General features: G+C 66.6%; 1 protein-coding gene across 4 annotated transcripts; it reads left to right on the top strand.

Moving 5' to 3' along the window:
- Window positions 1-1,224: 1,224 nt before the first annotated feature.
- Window positions 1,225-13,139, top strand: KIF25 (kinesin family member 25). 4 transcript variants are annotated; one of them, XM_051841892.2, is made up of 9 exons: window positions 1,225-1,916; window positions 2,304-2,666; window positions 3,278-3,352; window positions 6,017-6,154; window positions 8,461-8,637; window positions 9,522-9,673; window positions 10,082-10,225; window positions 10,993-11,148; window positions 12,887-13,139. In XM_051841892.2, exons 2-9 carry the CDS (start codon window positions 2,500-2,502, stop codon window positions 13,123-13,125), a joined length of 1,248 nt encoding a protein of 415 aa, XP_051697852.2. In that variant the 5' UTR covers window positions 1,225-1,916; window positions 2,304-2,499; the 3' UTR covers window positions 13,126-13,139. The 4 variants fall into 4 exon arrangements, with proteins under 4 accessions (XP_051697852.2, XP_051697842.2, XP_069930675.1 ...); XM_051841882.2 differs by lacking the exon at window positions 2,304-2,666; XM_070074574.1 differs by lacking the exon at window positions 1,225-1,916 and having other exon boundaries at window positions 1,923-2,666; window positions 10,082-10,213.
- Window positions 13,140-19,313: the final 6,174 nt, after the last annotated feature.

Genomic DNA, 19,313 nt, shown 5'->3' with positions numbered 1-19,313 from the left:
TCCCGATGTGGGCTCCGGTGCGGAGAAGGCGCCTGGGACAGACTGGGTGCAGAAAGGAGCTCTGGGAGAGCGACCCCACCCCCAAGAAGGACCCCGCCCCCGGGAGAGCAGTGTGAGCACACAGGCACACTGTTCTCACTGTGGTCCGGAGGCCACGCTGGCCGCTCCCAGGTGCCACAGACTTCCTCAGCCCCGCCCTCACCATCCTGGTCACGCACACGCAGTGGGAGCTGAGGGGGTGGGACCTGTGGCACCCCCGCAGTGCTCGCGGCCTGGGGCCCTCCTCCTTCCCTCCTGAGCCTCCCTCTGGGCCAGGGTGGTCGCCAGCCTGGGGTCTTGGGGGATTTCCACGGCCTGGTGTACTGCACAGGAGGAGACAGGTCTGCCAGGGAGATGGCGAGCCCTGCCTCGCAGGGTGGGGACAGCGCGGGCGGCGCAGCGGGAGCCGGAGCTGGGGCACCCGCCAGGTGCCCATGTGGCCAGGCCGGCTCCGCCTGGGCTGTTGTCTAGCATTCGCTCTTGCTGCTCGGTTTACCCCATGCACCTGTGACCCCTGCGGCATGAAGACGGGAAAGCGTCCTGCGTCCCCACAATCTCAGTGTCAGGGAGACCGCGTGTCTGCGTCCCAGCTCAGCCCTGGGGAGCCCTCAGCACACAGCCCAGCCCCCAGCACACAGCCTGCTCTGTGAGCCCCGACGGGACACTGCTGACGCACAGGTGTGGCTGTTGGCACACACGGGGGCTCACGGGAGAGGCGTGTTAGGACAAACAGCAAACAGATCTCAAAAATCATTGCACCAAATCAACGTCTGCTTTAGCCCCGTTTGCCGTGGGTTGGTTGGTTTCTTTCTCTCTCTCTCTCTCTCTCTCTCTCTCTCTCTCTCTCTGTATCTATCTTTCATCAGGCAGAGTGGACAGTGAAAGAGAGAGAGACAGAGAGAAAGGTCTTCGTTTGCCATTGGCTCATCCTCCAATGGCCGCTGCGGCCGGCACACCACGCTGATCCGAAGCCAGGAGCCAGGTGCTTCTCCTGGTCTCCCATGCGGGTGCAGGGCCCAAGCACTTGGGCCATCCTCCACTGCACTCCCGGGCCACAGCAGAGAGCTGGCCTGGAAGAGGAGCAACCGGGACAGAATCCGGTGCCCGACCGGGACTAGAACCCGGGGTGCCAGCGCCGCAGGTGGAGGATTAGCCTAATGAGCCATGGCGCCAGCCTGCCGTGGGTTTCTTGCAGTACCCTTGACTCCTGGCGCATGCACACACGGACACACATGGATACACACGCGTGATGGTACAGTCAGACGCTGGACGGTCTGCCCAGCAGCCGCTGTCTGGGCGCCGCCGACCTCTTGTGCAATCGCAGGGTTTGTTTTGTTAAGAGGACAGTTTCTCCTGGAGCTCTGGTTTTTGATGAATTCACATTTATTTTAGGATTGAACAACTTGGCCCCGAGCTTCCTTGAGTGCTGATTTCACATTCCGTGCTGAAACTGCTGTGCTCAGCACGATCAGAGTCCACGTGCCCTGGGGTCAGGCAGCCCCGCTCCGCCACCCCCGGCTGGGTCATGGCGAGGGCTGGGGCCCGAGAGGCGCCTGTTAGAACCTCAGGTGCTGGAGCCAGGGGCGCTCGCGAGGGGGCTCTGGTCTGCTTAGCGGGGCCCGGCCGAGAGCAAGGACTGCGTGTGGGGGCTGCGTGGGCCCCGGCCAGGCTCCCTGGCCCTGCGTCACTTGCGATCCGTCGCCGGGAGCTGGGCCTGTGCTCTGGTGAGCTGGTGACAAAAGCAGGCGGCGGCCGCTGGACGCCTCGCTCGGGGCCCTGTCTGACCACCTGTTTGTTCTTTACCGTCAGGAAACCGTCCTGGTGAGGTGCCACCGTCCCGGTCACCCCCCCATCGATAAGACTTACCGCTTTGAAAGGTGGGTGCTCTCGGGCCACACATCGTGTTGGTGTGGGGGCCGGCAAAGCTGCCCCTGATGGATCCTGTGGACTGATGAGTTGTTTGTAAGGATTTGTTTACTTGAAAGGCACAGTGACAGAGAGAGGGGAGTGTTCCATTCGCTGGTTCACTCCCCACATGGCCACGACAGCAGGGTCTGGGTCCCCCACGCGGGTGCCGGGGGCCGGAGGACTGGGCCACGTCCTACTGGGTTCCCTGGTGCAGCAGCAGGAAGCTGGGCTGGGAGCCGAGCAGCTGAGACGTGCGGCAGCGCTCTGATACGGCGTGGCACGTCGCGCGTGGCAGCTTAGCCTGCTGTGCCACAGTGCCGGGCCCAAGCCGTTGTTTCAGTTCATCGCATTTACAGGCAATCCGTGTGCAGATCCGTGGGCGAACCCCTGAGTCTGTGTCTTCAGGTTGAGTGATGCTGATGGCGGTTCGTGAAGGGATGTGCACCCCCCCCCCGTCTCCCCGGTTCCCAAGGGTGTCCACCTGCTCCGTGCCCTGGAGCCCGGGAAACGCGCGTTCCAGGCTTGAAGACGAAAGTTTGGTGGCCTCGTAAAATGTTCCCAGAGCAGGGTGTTTGCACTGCTGCAGCTGGATGGCTGAGTAGAGCGAATCAGCCACAGTCGGCTGTGCCCTCCCCCTCCCCGGGGAGCACTTCTCTCTGCCTGGGTTTGCGACATTTGGGTGACATCGGATGCAGAACCCTCGCTCGTCCTTCACCCCTGTGAGCCTGGGAAGCCACACACATTCACCTTTTGTGCATGACAGTTTGCATGTCTGCAGTGTGTTGGGGTTTGCACGTCTGGAGTGTGTTGGGGTTTGCACGTCTGGAGTGTGCTGGGAGTTTGCACGTCTGGAGTGTGCTGGGGTTTGCACGTCTGGAGTGTTGGGGGTTTGCACGTCTGGAGTGTGCTGGGGGTTTGCATGTCTGGAGTGTGCTGGGCATTTGCACGTCTGGAGTGTGCTGGGGGTTTGCATGTCTGGAGTGTGCTGGGCATTTGCACGTCTGGAGTGTGCTGGGCATTTGCACGTCTGGAGTGTGCTGGGGGTTTGCGCGTCTGGAGTGTGCTGGGGATTTGCACGTCTGGAGTGTGCTGGGAGTTTGCACGTCTGCAGTGTGCTGGGGGTTTGCACGTCTGGAGTGTGCTGGGCGTTTGCACGTCTGGAGTGTGTTGGGGGTTTGCACGTCTGGAGTGTGCTGGGGGTTTGCACGTCTGCAGTGTGCTGGGGGTTTGCGTGTCTGCACTGTGCTGGGCGTTTGTGTGGGAAGCTGTGCTCTCAGGTGTCTGGGCAGCTCCCTTCCCTTCCAGTGATGCCTCGTTTTCGCTCTTTCAGAGTTTATGGTCCAGCAGAATCTCAGAGGGAGGTATTTGAGGACGTGCGTCCCCTTCTTACGTCTCTCCTGGACGGGTGAGCTAATGATGACCACAGTTATGGTAACTGCCAGCAAACCTCGGGGTACAGAGACTGCAGCCTTGGCTCCGAGCCTGCCCTCGGGCTGCAGAGGGAGGGTACAGGGTGCAGGGTGCAAGGGGAGGGTGCAGGGGGAGGGTGCTGGGTTCAGGGTGCATGGGGGAGGGTACAGGGGGCAGGGTGCTGGGTGCAGGGGGAGGGTGCAGAGGGAGGGTGCAGGGGGCAGGGTGCTGGGTGTAGGGGGAGGGTGCAGAGGGTGGGTGCAGGGAGAGGGTGCTGGGTGCAGGGTGAGTTTGCAGAGTGCAGGGGGAGGGTGCTGGGTGCAGGGGGAGGGTGCAGGGTGCAGAGGCAGGGTGCAGGGGGGAGGGTGCAGGGTGCAGGGGGAGGGTGCAGAGGGTGGGTGCAGGGTGCAGAGTGAGGGTGCTGGGTGCTGGGTGCAGGGTGAGTTTGCAGGGTGCAGGGGGAGGGTGCTGGGTGCAGGGGGAGGGTGCAGGAAGAGGGTGCTGGGTTCAGGGTGCATGGGGGATTACAGGGTGGAGGGTGCAGGGGGCGGGTACAGAGTGTCGGGGAAGGGTGCTGGGTACAGAGGCAGTGTGCAGGGTACAGGGGGAGGGTGCAGGGCGGGGTCAGCGCTGGCTCTGGGGCTGCCCTGGTGTGGACTCTGCTGTTCCTGGGTGCTGTCGGCTCCGGGAGAGGAGTGAGGAGATGTGAAGGCCATGCGTCAAGGGCGCCCGTGCTTGGGCCCCAGAGGGCGTTCCGGGGCGGCTGTGGCTTCCAGACTGGCCGCAGCTCCCTTCCTGTCCCGGGGCCCCGGGGCTCCCGGGCAGGTCGCATTTGTCGTCTGTGGTCAGCTCGGCTGGTGCCGTGGCTGTGCCCTTTGGGGCTCAGCCCTCTGTTCTCGGCAACGCTGCCGTGGGGCCCAGGGGCAGTGGTGTCTCGGTTAGGGGCCAGGAGTGTCTGTCCAGGGACAGCTGCAGCCACGTGTGAATGCGGGCAGACACCAGGAGCCGCGTCTCTCCAGGGCACGGGGATTGACGCTGCCAGTGACGGGCAGCGCGGTTCTCAGCAGGCTGCCCGGCCCAGCCCAGGCCCTGCTCGGGGACCGGGACAGCATCTGGATTAGAGCCACAGCCCACGGGGCGAGCACGGCGGAGAGAGGAAGCCACGGCCTCGGGCTGTGTGCACACGCGTGTGAGTGCGGGTGTGATTCAGGGCTCCGTGGTGTGACGTGTGCTGTGTGTGTGTGTGTGTGTGTGTGATTCAGGGCACTGGTGGGAGGCATGCTGTGTGTGTGCATTTGTGTCTGAGTATACTTTAGTGTGCTGTGTGTGACCGTGCTGTGCGCACACGTGTGTGAGTGCGGGTGTCAGTGCTCTGTGGCTGGTTGTGTGGTGTGTGTGTATCAGTGCACTGGTATGACGCAGATTGTGTGTGCGTGTCTGTGTGTGAATGTAAGTGCACTGGTATGTGTGTACACCTCAGTGTAGCATGGTGTGGCGTGTTGTGTGTGTGTGCACTTCAATGTGGCATGGTGCGCTGTGTTGTGTGTGTGCATTTCAGTGTAGCATGGTGTGCCGTGTGTGTGCACTTCAGTGTAGCATGGTGTGCCATATTGTGTGTGTGTACACTTCAGTGTGCTGTGTTGTGTGTGTGTATACTTCAGTGTGCCATATTGTGTGTGTACACTTCAGTGTGCCGTGTTGTATGTGTGTGTACTCTTCAGTGTGCCGTGTTGTGTGTGTGTACACTTCAGTGTGCCGTGTTGTGTGTGTGTGTACACTTCAGTGTAGCGTGTTGTGTGTGTGTGTACTCTTCAGTGTGCCGTGTTGTGTGTGTGTACACTTCAGTGTGCCGTGTTGTGTGTGTACACTTCAGTGTAGCGTGTTGTGTGTGTGTGTACTCTTCAGTGTGCCGTGTTGTGTGTGTGTACACTTCAGTGTGCCGTGTTGTGTGTGTACTCTTCAGTGTGCCGTGTTGTGTGTGTACACTTCAGTGTGCCGTGTTGTGTGTGTACACTTCAGTGTAGCGTGTTGTGTGTGTGTGTACTCTTCAGTGTGCCGTGTTGTGTGTGTGTACACTTCAGTGTAGCATGTTGTGTGTGTGTACACTTCAGTGTGCCCTGTTGTGTGTGTGTGCCATGTTGTGTGTGTGTACACTTCAGTGTGCCGTGTTGTGTGTGTACACTTCAGTGTAGCATGTTGTGTGTGTGTACTCTTCAGTGTGCCGTGTTGTGTGTGTGTACACTTCAGTGTGCCCTGTTGTGTGTGTGTACACTTCAGTGTGCCCTGTTGTGTGTGTGTGCCGTGTTGTGTGTGTACACTTCAGTGTGCCGTGTTGTGTGTGTACACTTCAGTGTAGTGTGTTATGTGAGTACACTTCAGTGTGCCGTGTTGTGTGTGTGTGCCGTGTTGTGTGTGAGTACACTTCAGTGTGCTGTGTTGTGTGTGTGTGCCGTGTTGTGTGTGTGTGCCGTGTTGTGTGTGTACACTTCAGTGTGCCCTGTTGTGTGTGAGTCGGTACACCGAGGTGTGACGAGGCCGCAGCCGGGCGGGGTCAGCAGGCAGTGGTGCCGGTCAGCGAGGCCTAACTTTGAGGGGTGCAGGAGCAGGACGGGTGCCGGAGCCCCGGTGCGTCCACACCTCGAGGCCGCGTTCCCCGCAGGTACAACATGTGCATCATGGCGTACGGCCAGACCGGCAGCGGCAAGAGCTACACCATGCTGGGCCGGCACGCGGAGGCCGAGCCCGCTCACGGCGACGACAGGGGCCTCGTCCCCAGAGCCGCCCGGGAGCTCTTCAGGTGCCTCTGAGGGCGGGGACCGGGGAGGACAGCGGCCGTGCGGGGGGAGGGGAGGGCGAACCACGACTCGGCCACAACCCGGGGGGCGCAGGGACAGGGACAGGCTGCGGGGGGAGGGGAGGGCGAACCACGACTCGGCCACAACCTGGTGGGGGACAGGGACAGCAGCTGTGCGTGGGGAGGGGAGGGTGAACCACGACTCGGCCACAACCTGGTGGTGGGGGCACAGGGTCGTGGGGGCCGTGCCCTCCCCAGGGAGTGGGCCTGGCTGGGGCGCTCCTGGCGCCAGAGCGAGCGTCGTGGCCACGCTGAGGGGGAGGGTGGGCAGGAGGAGGCCGTTGTGGTGGGCAGTGTGTGTTACTAGGACGAGACCCCTCCGAAGGGAAGCGGCCTGTCCGGCGCGCAGATCTGGAGGCTGGGCGTCCACAGCAGGGCGCGGGCTGTGGCTTTGCTGACAGCTCGCTCACGGGAACCTGCTCCAGGAGACGCACATCCTGCTCGGGGCAGTACCCCAGGGAGCTAGGGCCTGCCCGCCCGCCTCCCGCCCCCCGCCCCCGCGCAGCCCTGGGGAGGAACGCGGCACTGTCCATCCCGCCCCCGCGCAGCCCTGGGGAGGAACGTGGCACTGTCCATCCCGCCCCCGCGCAGCCCTGGGGAGGAACCGCGGCACTGTCCATCCTGCCCCCGCGCAGCCCTGGGGAGGAACACGGCACTGTCCATCCTGCCCCCGCGCAGCCCTGGGGAGGAACGTGGCACTGTCCATCCCGCCCCCGCGCAGCCCTGGGGAGGAACCGCGGCACTGTCCATCCTGCCCCCGCGCAGCCCTGGGGAGGAACACGGCACTGTCCATCCTGCCCCCGCGCAGCCCTGGGGAGGAACGTGGCACTGTCCATCCTGCCCCCACGCAGTCCTGGGGAGGAACATGGCACTGTCCATCCTGCCCCCGCGCAGCCCTGGGGAGGAACCGCGGCACTGTCCATCTGGGGGACAGCGGCCTCCTTGGCCCCTCCAGGTGGGATTCTGTGTCAGAAGCTCAGGACGCGTGACAGCAGGTGCGGGCACAGGGGTGCTGGCGGGGCTGACCCTAGAGGACGGCTCTTTCTGGGGGCAGTGATCCCCAGCGTGGCCACCGCGAGCTGGGAGCCCTTGGCTGCCGGGCAGGGCCGTGTCCCCTCGGCCCCCAGCGTCGCTCGCTGGCCCACACCTCCATCAGCCCTGTCTCAGCTCCATCCTGGAATCTACCGGGACCCAGGTGAACACAGGGGCCGCCTCTCAACAGGGAGCCCCTTGCACTGTGCCCAGCCAGTGCAAGCCCAGCGGGAGGGGTGGGGACTGCAGGCCGACCCGGGGAGACCAGAGGAAGAGCGGGGGCGTGCTCACAGCACACCGCTGTCTTCCTGTGTGGGTGGCGGGGCCTGAGACAGCAGGACAAGCCTTGGCCAGTGGGCGCTGCGACCCCAAGGTGTTGCTCAGGGTCTGTGTCCACTCCCTTCTCACAAGGCTGGGGCAGCCTCGGGCTGGAGTCACGGGCGTGTGCCAGACACGAGGGTCAAGGCAGCTCGTGACCCTTGCACGGCCCGTGCCTGGCTGGTCCCGAGTTTGCAGACTGCAGCTTGCCAGTGAGGGCAGCAGGCAGGGCGGGCAGCGCAGAGCCCCCGGCTCCCGCGGAGGAAGAGTTAGGGAAATGTGGCTGTCGGAACCATCTAGAAACAGGCGGCTGCTGCGGCAAACCGGGATCCCGCCTCGGACGCGGCTAAGTCACCCCCTTGCTCAACGCTTTAACGGTGCTTCAAGGCCTGGGCGTGCAAATTTCCCTGCGAGTGTTCTGGATGCCATCGGAGTCGGGATCCCTGTGCCGTCTCCGTCCCTGCCAGCCCAGGCCGCGAGCCCGGCGGGGGAGGCTCTGCCACGAGCCTGCTGGCAGAGCCCGGTCGGAGGCACGAACAGAATCAGAGCCCAGGGCTCTGGCCGCGGGCTGCCCCGAAGCAGAATGGGTTTACGCAGCCGGGCAGGCGCCGTGGGCCCGGCCACGGTGGACAGATGGGCTCATGCAGTCTCCTGCTGCTGTCCGTGTGGGCTCCGGGTCCCACACTGCTGTGGGGTCTTCACCCCGCGATTTCACAGGACGCCCCTCCCCCTGAGTGGCCTTGCTATCGGTAGGACCCTGCCCAGGCCAGCGACCCCTGGCCCAAGGGGCTCTGTGCGGGAGCGTCCCCTGGGGGGCTCCTGTGCTGGGGAGCCAGTCTTCCAGGCTTGGGGGAGGGGTGGTCCTGGCCCCTGAGGGTTTAACCCCTGTGGTCTCCCAGGCTGCTGTCGGAGGACCCCTCCCGGAGCCCACGGCTGCACGTGTCCATGGTGCAAGTTTACAACAACGACGTGTTTGACCTTCTGGCTAAGGACGGCTCTGCGGGCCTGGCCGGGGCCAAGCGCGAGGTGACCACAACCAAGGAGGGCAGGACGGAGGTCTCCGTGCTGGCCCACCGGTGAGTGCCTGTGGCCTGGCTCTCAGGCCCACGTGCGGCCAGCGTGCTGGCGGGGCGGGCCACGGATGCGTGCGTGGAATGGCCCGTGGCGCTGTTCCCTAGTGCTGGGAGGGGTGGTCCTGGCCACCCGTGGAAGCGTGGCCTCTCAGGAGTCGCCGGTGATCTGTGCTGCGGCTGCTTCATACCGGGCCCTGTACCCAGACCCACGCGAGTGCTGGGCACTGGCGAGATCATAGTGAAGCCGTGGGAGTATGAGCGAGACAGGAATTGTTCTTAAAAACCCCATAAATAAATGTGTCTTCAAAAACAAATTCCCAAGAGCCCTGGGCCGGCGAGTGAGGGGGTGGGACTGCTGCCCCAGCAGCCGGGGTCACCCCAGGGACCCAGCTCGGGCCTCACCTGGCCAGAGTCCTGTCCTGAGTGTGCGTGAGTCCACGGCTGCGTGGGAGCACCCGCGTGAGGGAGGAATTTGCCCTCCCGGGAGGGCCCTGCACACAGCGTTTGAGACTTGGAACACGGCCACGGTCGCTGCACAGGGACCCAGGCGTCTGCCTGTGACTGGCAGGCGCCGTCCGTGCCTCCTGCTGCTGGCCCGGAGCCCTGCCTGCAGCCGCCTTGCCCACGGAGAGGGGGCGTGCTTCCATCTCACGCACGTGGCTCAGGAGAGAGGAGTTCAGCCCTCGGGCCCGTGAGGGTGCCACAAGTAACCGACCACTGAGAGAGGGCCGGTGACACGGGCGGGGTGGCCCTGGGCCAGGCAGGACGCCCACCATGCCGTGCTCTGTCCAGGGCCGGCCTTGGGCCACGTCCGCGGCTTCTGTGAGACGAGCCACCGAGGCTGACACGGCGCAGCCCCCTCACGCCTGCTGTCTGTCCCCCGCCAGGGCCGTGGGCAGCGCCAGGGAACTCATGAGGCTCGTCCACGGGGGCCTGCGGCTCCGGGCGCAGCACCCCACCCTGGTGCACGCCGCCTCTTCCCGCTCGCACCTCATCATCACCGTGAGCCTGGCCGCGGCCGGCTCCTCCGACAGCCCCGGTAGAGTCTCCATCCGTGTTCCGCTGGTCCACGGAAGGGGAGGAGGGCCGCAGGGCCACAGGGCTGAGGCATCGCCCGGCACCCGGCGTGGGCACCGTAGCCGCGTCCAAGCCCAAGGCCCTGGGACCTGGCGGAAGGGGAGGAGGGAGGGAGGCGGGGGAACCAGAGCCCAGAGGGGAAGCCGGCGTGGCCGCCATGGAGACGGGTCTCTCCTGGTATTTCCACTGCAGCCAAAGCCTCTGGGAGGCGGCTGCACGACCCCGGCCGAGAAGCAGCCGGCCCTCTCCTGGGGGCGGACAGGTGTGAGGCCGGCCTCTGCCCTGCTCCTCTGCCTGCCCCTCAGTGCCCATGTCCATCTCGGAGATGAAGTAACCCAGTTGTCCCTGTTTGTCGCTCTCCGGGCACCAGGCCAGCTGCAAGCGGGGCCCCACCAGCAGCCCCCCAACGCCACCCCCCCAGCGCTGGTTCCCGGGGACCGTGCAGGCCACCTGCAGCGGGAGCAGGTGCAGCCCCGGCTGCAGCTGGTGGACTTGGCTGGCAGTGAGTGCATTGGTGAGTGGGGGGGGGGTCTGCCCGGGGTGGGGGAGGGGCACAGGTGGGGGGCTTCCAGGTCTGCCCGGGGAGGGGGAGGGGCACAGGTGGGGGCCTCCAGGTCTGCCCGGGGAGGGGGAGGAGTGTGGGGGGCACAGGTGTTTACAGAAGCCCTGGACCTGGGGGTGCTACAGAGCCAGACATGGGGGCTCTGGACAAGCATTTTCTCTCCCAAGAGAATTTTACCCTTAAATTTAAATTCTTTCCTAATACTTAGGGAGAGGGAGGTGATCTCCCACCCTCTCCTCACTCCACTCAGCCAGGGCTGAGCCAAGGCTGGAGCGGGGAGCCGGGAGCTGCATCCGGGCCTCACGGGGGTGGCAGGGACCCCGTCACTGGGGCCACCACTGTTTCCTCCCGAGTCCGCGTCGGCCAGAGCTGGGGTCACAGGCACTCCACGTGGGGCGTGGTGCCTTCAGCTTCGCCCGGGAACCCCGAACCCTCTCAAAGACCCTCAGCCCGACCCCCACGGCCCAGAGCCTTGTTCCTCCCGCCCTTGGAGCGGAGGGAGGCTGGACTTCCGCCCCGAGCCTGGCTCCGGCTTGGAGGGTGGAGGGCGTTCGCCAAGGAAGATGTAGGTTCATGGCTTCCCAGGCACCTGTGCCCCTCCTGCCGCCAACCTCAGGGGCGCCTCTGGGGAGCGAAGGGGCGGGAGAGGGAGGCGGCTCTGTCCTCCCCCCAGCCCTTCCTGCAGCCAAGGTAACCCCCCGGGCTCTGCACGGTCCCAGGCGAGTCTGGGGTGACCGGCTTGGCCCTGAGGGAGGCCTCCTTCATCAACCGGAGTCTGGCGGCCCTGGCGGTCGTCCTGGGGGCCCTGTCGCAGCGCCGAGCCCACGTCCCCTACCGCAACAGCAGCCTCACGCACCTGCTCCAGGACTCCATCGGTACCGTGTTTCCTCCGAGCACCCCCCCACCCCCGCACAGCCGCCCCTGCCCGGCACAGCCCCGCAGCGCCACCAACCCAGGAGAGCCGCCCCTCCCCGGGCAGCCGCCCCTGCCTGGGCACAGCCCCACGGCACCACCAAGCTGGGAGAGCCGCCCCCCCCCACCCCGCGCAGCTGCCCCTGCCTGGGCACAGCCCCACAGCGCCACCAACCCGGGAGAGCCGCCCCTGCGTGGGCACAGCCCCACGGCACCACCAAGCTGGGAGAGCCACCCCCCCGCCCCGCTGCACTTCTCTCTCCTGCTCCTGCACGCGGGCGGTGGCGCACGAGGGGAGGGGGCGCGGGGCTCTCTGTGCCCTCAGGTGATGGGCTGCTCTGCAACCCCAGGTGGGCTCGGGCCGGGTTCCTGCCGGCAAAGTGGGGAGGACAGAAGGTCACCCCACAGGTGGGCGCTCGGTGCTCCGTGCCTGAGCACCCAAGCAGCAGATGGAGACACGGGTGGGAGGTGACACAGGTGGGAGGTGACACAGGCAGGAGGTGACATAGGTGGGAGGTGACACAGGCGGGAGGTGACACAGGCGGGAGGTGACACAGGCGGAAGGTAACACGGGTGGGAGGTGACAGGTGGGAGGTGACACAGGTGGGAGGTGACACAGGTAGGTGACACGGGTGGGAGGTGACACTGGTGGGAGGTGACATGGGTAGGAGGTGACACAGGTGGGAGGTGACACAGGTAGGAGGTGACACAGGCAGGAGGTGACACAGGCGGGAGGTGACACAGGCAGGAGGTGACATGGGCGGGAGGTGACATGGGTGGGAGGTGACACGGGCGGGAGGTGACACAGGTAGGAGGTGACACAGGCAGGAGGTGACACAGGCGGGAGGTGACACAGGCAGGAGGTGACATGGGTGGGAGGTGACATGGGTGGGAGGTGACACGGGCGGGAGGTGACACAGGCGGGAGATGACACAGGTAGGAGGTGACACGGGCGGGAGGTGACACGGGCGGGAGGTGACACAGGAGGTGACACGGGCGGGAGGTGACATGGGTGGGAGGTGACATGGGTGGGAGGTGACACAGGTGACATGGATGGGAGGTGACACTGGTGGGAGGTGACACGGGTAGCAGGTGACACGGGTGGGAGGTGACACAGGTAGGAGGTGACACAGGTGGGAGGTGACACAAGTGGGAGGTGACACTGGTGGGAGGTGACACTGGTGGGACATGACATGGGTAGGAGGTGACACGGGCGGGAGGTGAGACAAGCAGATGGTAACCACACTCTGTGGGCCACTGAGGGTCACTCCTTGGCTCTGAATTGTGACAGCTGTCACCCTGCAGAGGGCTGATGGGTGGCCCTCAGATCCTGTGCCTGCTGGCTTGGGCCACGTGGCCTGGGCACTGCCCTGCCCAGCCTTCCCCACTGCGGCCGGCCGGGCACCAGCAGGGGCCACGTGTCCCAGGCACCGGCCCTGCCCAGCCTTCCCCACTGCGGCTGGCCAGGCTCCAGCGGGGGCCACATGTCCCGGGCACCGAGCCTTCCCCACTGCGGCCGGCCGGGCTCCAGCGGGGGCCACGTGTCCCGGGCACCGAGCCTTCCCCACTGCGGCCGGCCGAGCACCAGCAGGGGCCACGTGTCCCGGGCACCGGCCCTGCCCAGCCTTCCCCACTGCGGCTGGCCAGCTCCAGGGAAGACACTGGGCTTGCCCTGCATTCTCCCCCTCTCTCGATTCCGAGGTGGTGACGCGAAGTTACTTCTGCTTGTGTGTGTGTCCCCGGGCCGGAAGCACCTGGCAGGGACGCTGCAGGGCCTGGGGTTCGGGACCCGAGCTCGGCAGGTGGAGCGCGGCCCCGCCAGGGGGAGGCCTCCCGCACCCAGGCGAGGAAGGAGCCGCGAGGCAGAGCGCAGGAGCGCGCCTTCTCCCCGTGGGGTCCCGGCCGGGGCTCAGCCTTTGCCCCACACGCCCGAGAAATAAACGCGTGACCTGCAGACCCACGAGTCTGGTTACTCCCGGGGCCCTGGGATGAGGACGGACAGGAGGCACTGGAGGTGGGCTCACCGAGGACCCTCCTTCCGAGTCGGGCTGGGCGCGGGTGCCCTGGCCCAGGGAGGAGGTGCCCTTGTCTCAGGGGGTGTAGGCAGAGGAGTCCCAGGAGCTCTGAGGCCAGGCCCCGGGTCCTCGTCTGGGAAGTGGGGGAGGGCCTAGGATGGTCCCACAGGTGAGGTCCTTGGGAGCCAGCCGGCAGCCGGTGCCTGAGGGGCCAGGCAGCCCGTGAATCCCGAGACAAGCCCATTTACGAGAGGGCTAGAGCTGGCCCAAGTTACCAGAGGAGAGGCAGGACTTGGGCCGGGCTCTGGGGACCTCTCTCTGCACCGGCCTCGTGGGGGAGCCTGCAGCCTGCACTGGGGAGCGGCCGACACCGCGCAGTGCAGCCCTGTGCCCACCTCTGCAGCTCACCGCCAGCTGCTGCTGTCCAGGGGCTGATGAAGCGGGCATCTCCCCAGGTGCCAGGGTCACGCTGACGGCTGCCCCAGGCTGCAGGACCAGGCTGGGCCAGAGGTCCCTTGCCCCGGGCCCCCTCGCCCAGCTGGGCGCCTGGGGCTCCGTGTACCGGAGCAAGTTCCTCCCAGAGCTGGCTTCTGAGCCTGGCGTGTGCGAGGAGGTGGCAGGGGCGCTGCCTGGGACACATGAGGTGCAGGAGGTGACCCCAGGGGGCAGTGGGAGGACTTAGCCAGGAGCCCACCGGGAGGCCGCCCAGCCTGAGCCCTGGCTGTAGGGACAGTGCCACAGGGACCGAGCGGTGGCGCAGGCGAGCAGGCCAGGCGCGGATCAGGGCAGCCCCGCCCCCAAGTCTGTGTTTCTTTCCTCCACCCTCGGGGGGCTGTTCTGGCCCCAGAGGGGAGCCCCTGGGAGGGTGGGGCTGCAGACCCCGAGCTGCTGGGGAGAGAGCCTGCTCTCTGTGGGGCCTCACGGGGTGCGTTGTGCAGCCTTGGCCTCCAGGCTACGGACAAGAGCCACTGAGGGGGGTGCCGGGGGGGTGCGGGTAGCGGAGGGGTCTGGCCAAGGCTCAGCCCTGTTCCCCGAGGGGCTGTGTGTCCTAGTGAGTGAGGGCCCCTGCTGGGGAGAGCGAGTCAGTGTGTGTGCACACCTAGGGATGGGCGTGTGTGTGCACACGGATGTATGTGCACATGGGGACGAGTGTGTGTGCATTTGGGTGAGTGTGTGTACATGCATGTGTGTGCATGGACTGTGTGTGTAGAGGTGTCGCATGTGCAGCTGGAGGAGTGGGCGCGTACATGTGTGGATGTGCGTGTGATGTTCCCCGTTTGTGTGTGGGTGTGTACCTGTGTCTGAGTGTGCAGGTGTGCATGGGTGTGGATGTAGGTGTGGATATTACATGGGTGTGTACCTGTGATTGCGCACATGTCTGGATGTGTACCTGTGTCTGAGTGTAGTGACCCCTGGCAGGGGCTTTGTCTCCACTGCCACCTTGGCCCCTGCCCCTTGGTGTGGGTGGGCACACGCGTGTACATGGTGGCTCAGCCGATGTGAGCCAGCCCTGCCCAGGCACTGACCGGGCACGTGCTCTGCCCGCCTTTCCCTCACCCACTCAGCGGCCTTTGCTGCCCGTGGGGCCTGGTTCCGGGCTCTGGGGCCCTCTGCTGCCCGTGGGGCCTGGTTCCGGGCTCTGGGGCCCTCTGCTGCCCGTGGGGCCTGGTTCCGGGCTCTGGGGCCCTCTGCTGCCCGTGGGGCCTGGTTCCGGGCTCTGGGGCCCTCTGCTGCCCGTGGGGCCTGGTTCCGGGCTCTGGGGCCCTCTGCTGCCCGTGGGGCCTGGTTCCGGGCTCTGGGGCCCTCTGCTGCCCGTGGGGCCTGGTTCCGGGCTCTGGGGCCCCGTGTCGTGAGCACGGCTCCTGCACTAGGACCGGAGGCAGGCGTGCCCCCTGTGGGTCTCAGCACGTGTGGACAGACAGTGTCTGCGACCCCCACACGCTGAAGTCCTTGCCCCTGAGGTGATGGTGAGGGGAAGCGAGCGGGGATTCAGTGCCACGGACCCTGGGCCACGTGAGGCCCAGCGAGGCAGTGCCCTGGCCAGCAGGGAGGGAGCGCGGGGCAGGAACGGAGTCTTCCGGCACCTGGGCATGGGCTCCGTCCTGAACACGGGGTGACACGCGTGTGGCTTCTGGGCCTCCTGGAGCGTGGGCTCCGTCCTGAACACGGAGGGGCACGCGTGTGGCTTCTGGGCCTCCTGGAGCGTGGGTTCCATCCTGAACACGGAGGGGCACGCGTGTGGCTTCTGGGCCTCCTGGAGCGTGGGTTCCGTCCTGAACACGGAGGGGCACGCGTGTGGCTTCTGGGCCTCCTGGAGCGTGGGTTCCGTCCTGAACACGGAGGGGCACGCGTGTGGCTTCTGGGCCTCCTGGAGCGTGGGCTCCGTCCTGAACACGGAGGGGCACGCGTGTGGCTTCTGGGCCTCCTGGAGCGTGGGCTCCGTCCTGAACACGGAGGGGCACGCGTGTGGCTTCTGGGCCTCCTGGAGCGTGGGCTCCGTCCTGAACACGGAGGGGCACGCGTGTGGCTTCTGGGCCTCCTGGAGCGTGGGCTCCGTCCTGAACACGGAGGGGCACGCGTGTGGCTTCTGGGCCTCCTGGAGCGTGGGCTCCGTCCTGAACACGGAGGGGCACGCGTGTGGCTTCTGGGCCTCCCAGCTGTGGATGGATGAAGACCTCATCTGGAGGCCACGTGGCATCCTCTGTGGGCTGTTCTCTGTCCCTCCATCTCCACGTGCTGGGGCCTGGGAGGACGTGACAGCGTGACGGAGCCCCTGCCCGTCACCGTCCATCCTGCCTGGGGCGAGCTGCCCGCTGTGGGACCCCCGGAGGCGCTGCTGCCTCCACAGTGGGTGGTAATGTGACCCAGGCCGCCGGGGCCACCTCCATCTGCCCGGTCCCCCCTGGCCGGGTCCTAGTGTGCACAGGCGATGGCCAGCCGGCAGGAGGAAGGGCCGGGGTCCCGGCCTCGGCCTCCAAGCTTTGCAAACACAGGAGCCCGCCCACCAGCCCCCGCGCTCAGCCGGCCTCAGCGTGGGGGGCGCATCTGCCCCTGTCACCCAGGACTCCCTCTGTGACCCGCCCGAGCCCGTGTGCCACGTGAAGGAGCCTAGGAGAGCAGACGGGGCAGGGGGGACAGCGAGCCCCTGCCCTGCTTGGAGCTGCTCACGAGGCCACTCCACCCCCACCCGGCAGGGAGACCTGCGGCCCCTGCTCCCCAGTGGGCACCAGAGCCCCAGCGCAGTGGGACAGGCGGTCAGTGGTGCGGGCTCTGGGCCCCAGCAGGGCGGGCCGGCCGGCAGTCTGGAGCCTGCCGGGCAAGGCCCCGGGCGGGGCTGGTGAATCCAGCCTCCAGCGGGTGCAGGAGGGAGCGGCTGGGGCCTCTGCCCGGTGCCCCCTGCCCCCGAGCCTGGAACCCTGCCCTGCCCTGCGGTCCCCTCCCTGGCAGAGGCTCAGAGGCAGCCCGGCCTCTAACTGCCCCCTGCGCTCGGCTAAGTCCCGGGAGAGTCTCCCCACAGCGCTGCCCTGCAGTTAAGGACAAGGCCAGGAAGGACAGAAATAGAAAACCCCACACGCTGCGGGGTCAGCCAGGGGTCCCGGGGACACAGGCGCTGGCTCCGGAAGCCACAACCCAGCGTGCAGCCGAGGTGGCTGACGGGACGCTGGGCCAGTCCATCGCCAGCCTCAGCGAGGAGAGCCGAGCACCGGGGCGACCTCCTGGGCCGGGTGCCGTCCTCAGATGCAGGAGGCATGGCCTGTGCCCTCCCACAGCTGCCTGGCACATCCCAGCTCTGTGTCTGCCCTGGGCCCCCAGACCTCCTGGGGTGACACCCACAGGGGACCTGAGCCACACACCAGTGCTTGGTGCTCACAAGGCCCCCCCGGGAGCAGTGACACAGACACGGACACGCGGGTGCCACCGTCCTCACCTGCACACGGGAGTGTGAGGCTTGGGTGCCCCGCTGGTGACAGAGCCGTGGCCACAGCCGCCTAGACTCCCTCCTGGCTCCACTCAGATGCTGTCCTGTGCACGGTCCGGCGGCCATGGCGCCCTCTTGTGGGCTGCAGAGGCAAGGGGGCCTCCGTGTCAGCGGGGTCTGCAGGGTCGGCTGCATCAGTGCTGTGTCCCTGTGTGTGCACGCGTGTGAGTTCATGTGCATGGGTGTGCATGCGTGTGTGCATGTGTGAGCATGTGGGCTCACGTGCATGGGTGTGCGCATGTGTGTGAACATGTGCAAGTCCTGGCTTCGTGTCTGGCACTGGCTACACTGCCCTGCCCCAGCCCCCACAGCCCCCGCTCATAGTCCAGGGGCTGAGTTCTTACTCCAGGACCCAGGGCTGCCCCCAAGAGAGAGGAAACCTCGGCCCAGTGGGCGTCCACTGTCATGGGCCCCTGCCCGGGGCAGGCTGGCCCACGCCTGATGTGGGGTGGACTGGGGCGTGTTTATTCCACGTGCCCAGGGGCACACGCGAAGCTCCTTCACAGCATGCAGAAGCTCACTGGGCGAGAGGCCACCGGCTTGAGCCCTGCCCGTGTTCCTGACGCGTTTGAGGCAGGCGTGGCCCGTGTGACCTGCTGTGGCCCCGGGCCCTGCAGAGCCGCACGGCTCCCTCAGCTGAATGGGGCGGGCGGCAGGTGCGCTGTGGGTGCTCCACGCAGAGTGGGAGCCTGGAGGGCCCACGAGTGTCAGCCATCCACAGCTGGGGCCTGTGGACCTCAGACCCCTGGCCCCGTCTCCTGCTCAGCACAGCCCAGCCCAGCCCCCGGGAGGGAACGCAGGGGAGACGGGACTGGCCCTGCCTGCCTGTGCGTCTGCCAGAGCCCCCGTCCTGCCCCGAGCTGGGCTGCACGGCCTGGGGAGGGCTGTTGGCAGGGCCAGCGGCTGTCAGACTGAGTCCTGGACCCACCGTGGCCCCAGGCAGCGGGGTCTTGGAAGGGGATGCACAGCCGGCAGCTGGCAGAGCTGGGCCAATCTCAGAGGGGCTTCTGTCTGGCAGGCCCAGCACCCATGAGCAGCACCAGGGCACCAGCATTGCAGAGAGGGCCGGGGGAGCCGAGCCAGCGCAGGGACGGGTCCCGCATGGCGCGCGCACGCCTGGGCCGGCTCTCGGTGAGTCGGTGCGGGGACAACCTCAGGGCTCTGGCTGCAGGGCCTAGGCCCAGCCACCGCGGTGCTACCTTCTCTCCCAGACTGGGGTGGGCACCGTGGACTCTGACCTCCCAGACGGCCCCCGTCTCCTCCCCTGCTGACGTCACAGTGAGCTCCATGCCCCTGCCAGGTGAGGAGGCAGAGCTGCCCGGGGAGAAGGGCCACGTCCAGTGGGCAGCACCAGGCCACTGGCCACATGGCAACGGTGTGGGGGCTGGCCTGGGCCCACCCAGACCACAGACCCCTGCGGGCGTGGGCTGACCCTAGGCTGCTGCGTGAGGTACCAGGGCTGAAGCTGGGAGGGGGCTTGGAGCACAGGCCGGGCAGGTGCCAACACACAGTGTCTGGGCTGCGGCTGTGCCGGGCCCGCTGCCGGCTGCCGTCCCGGGGGCTGTGGGAGAGACCTCCTCCCACTCCCATTCCCACTCCCACTCCCACCGCAGATCCCGTCGGTGCTGCTGAGGGGCCATGCTCACCTCCCCGTGGTGACCCCCCCATGCTGGCCCCCACGGCAGCCTGACCTCTGCCCAGCAGCTCCGCTGCACGCGCTGGGCCCCACGGGGCTTCTGCACAGCCTCCGGGTCCCGGGAGCTGCACCCAACCCTGCCTCAGGTCCCCTGAGAGCACCCGATCTCGCCGCACCCTTGTCATCATCACTCAGGCGGGGCTGTGAACCCCCTGCCCGCCCCAGTCAGCCAGGGCCCGGGTCACAGCTGACCGCCCCGTCCCCAGGGCTGCTGGGGGCCAGGTTCCGACGTGGTCCCGCGCACGCTGGTCCCGGGGTCTGGGGTGAGGAAACTCGCTCAGGACTCGGGGTTTGGGGTAAGGGCTCACCTGTGCTGGGAGGCGGCTGGCCCTGCCTGGCGGGAGACGGTCATGCCTGCTGGACACTGCGTGGGTGTGGTCTGGCCTCCCCCGGGCGTGAACCCCACTCACTAGGGGCGACCTTCGAGAGTCTGCCCCT

This window comes from Oryctolagus cuniculus, chromosome 5 (assembly GCF_964237555.1).
Source record: "Oryctolagus cuniculus chromosome 5, mOryCun1.1, whole genome shotgun sequence".
NCBI classification, from domain to species: domain Eukaryota; kingdom Metazoa; phylum Chordata; class Mammalia; order Lagomorpha; family Leporidae; genus Oryctolagus; species Oryctolagus cuniculus.
The sequence above is the reverse complement of the archived record's forward strand: the minus strand, read 5'-3'. Positions and strand labels throughout refer to the sequence as shown.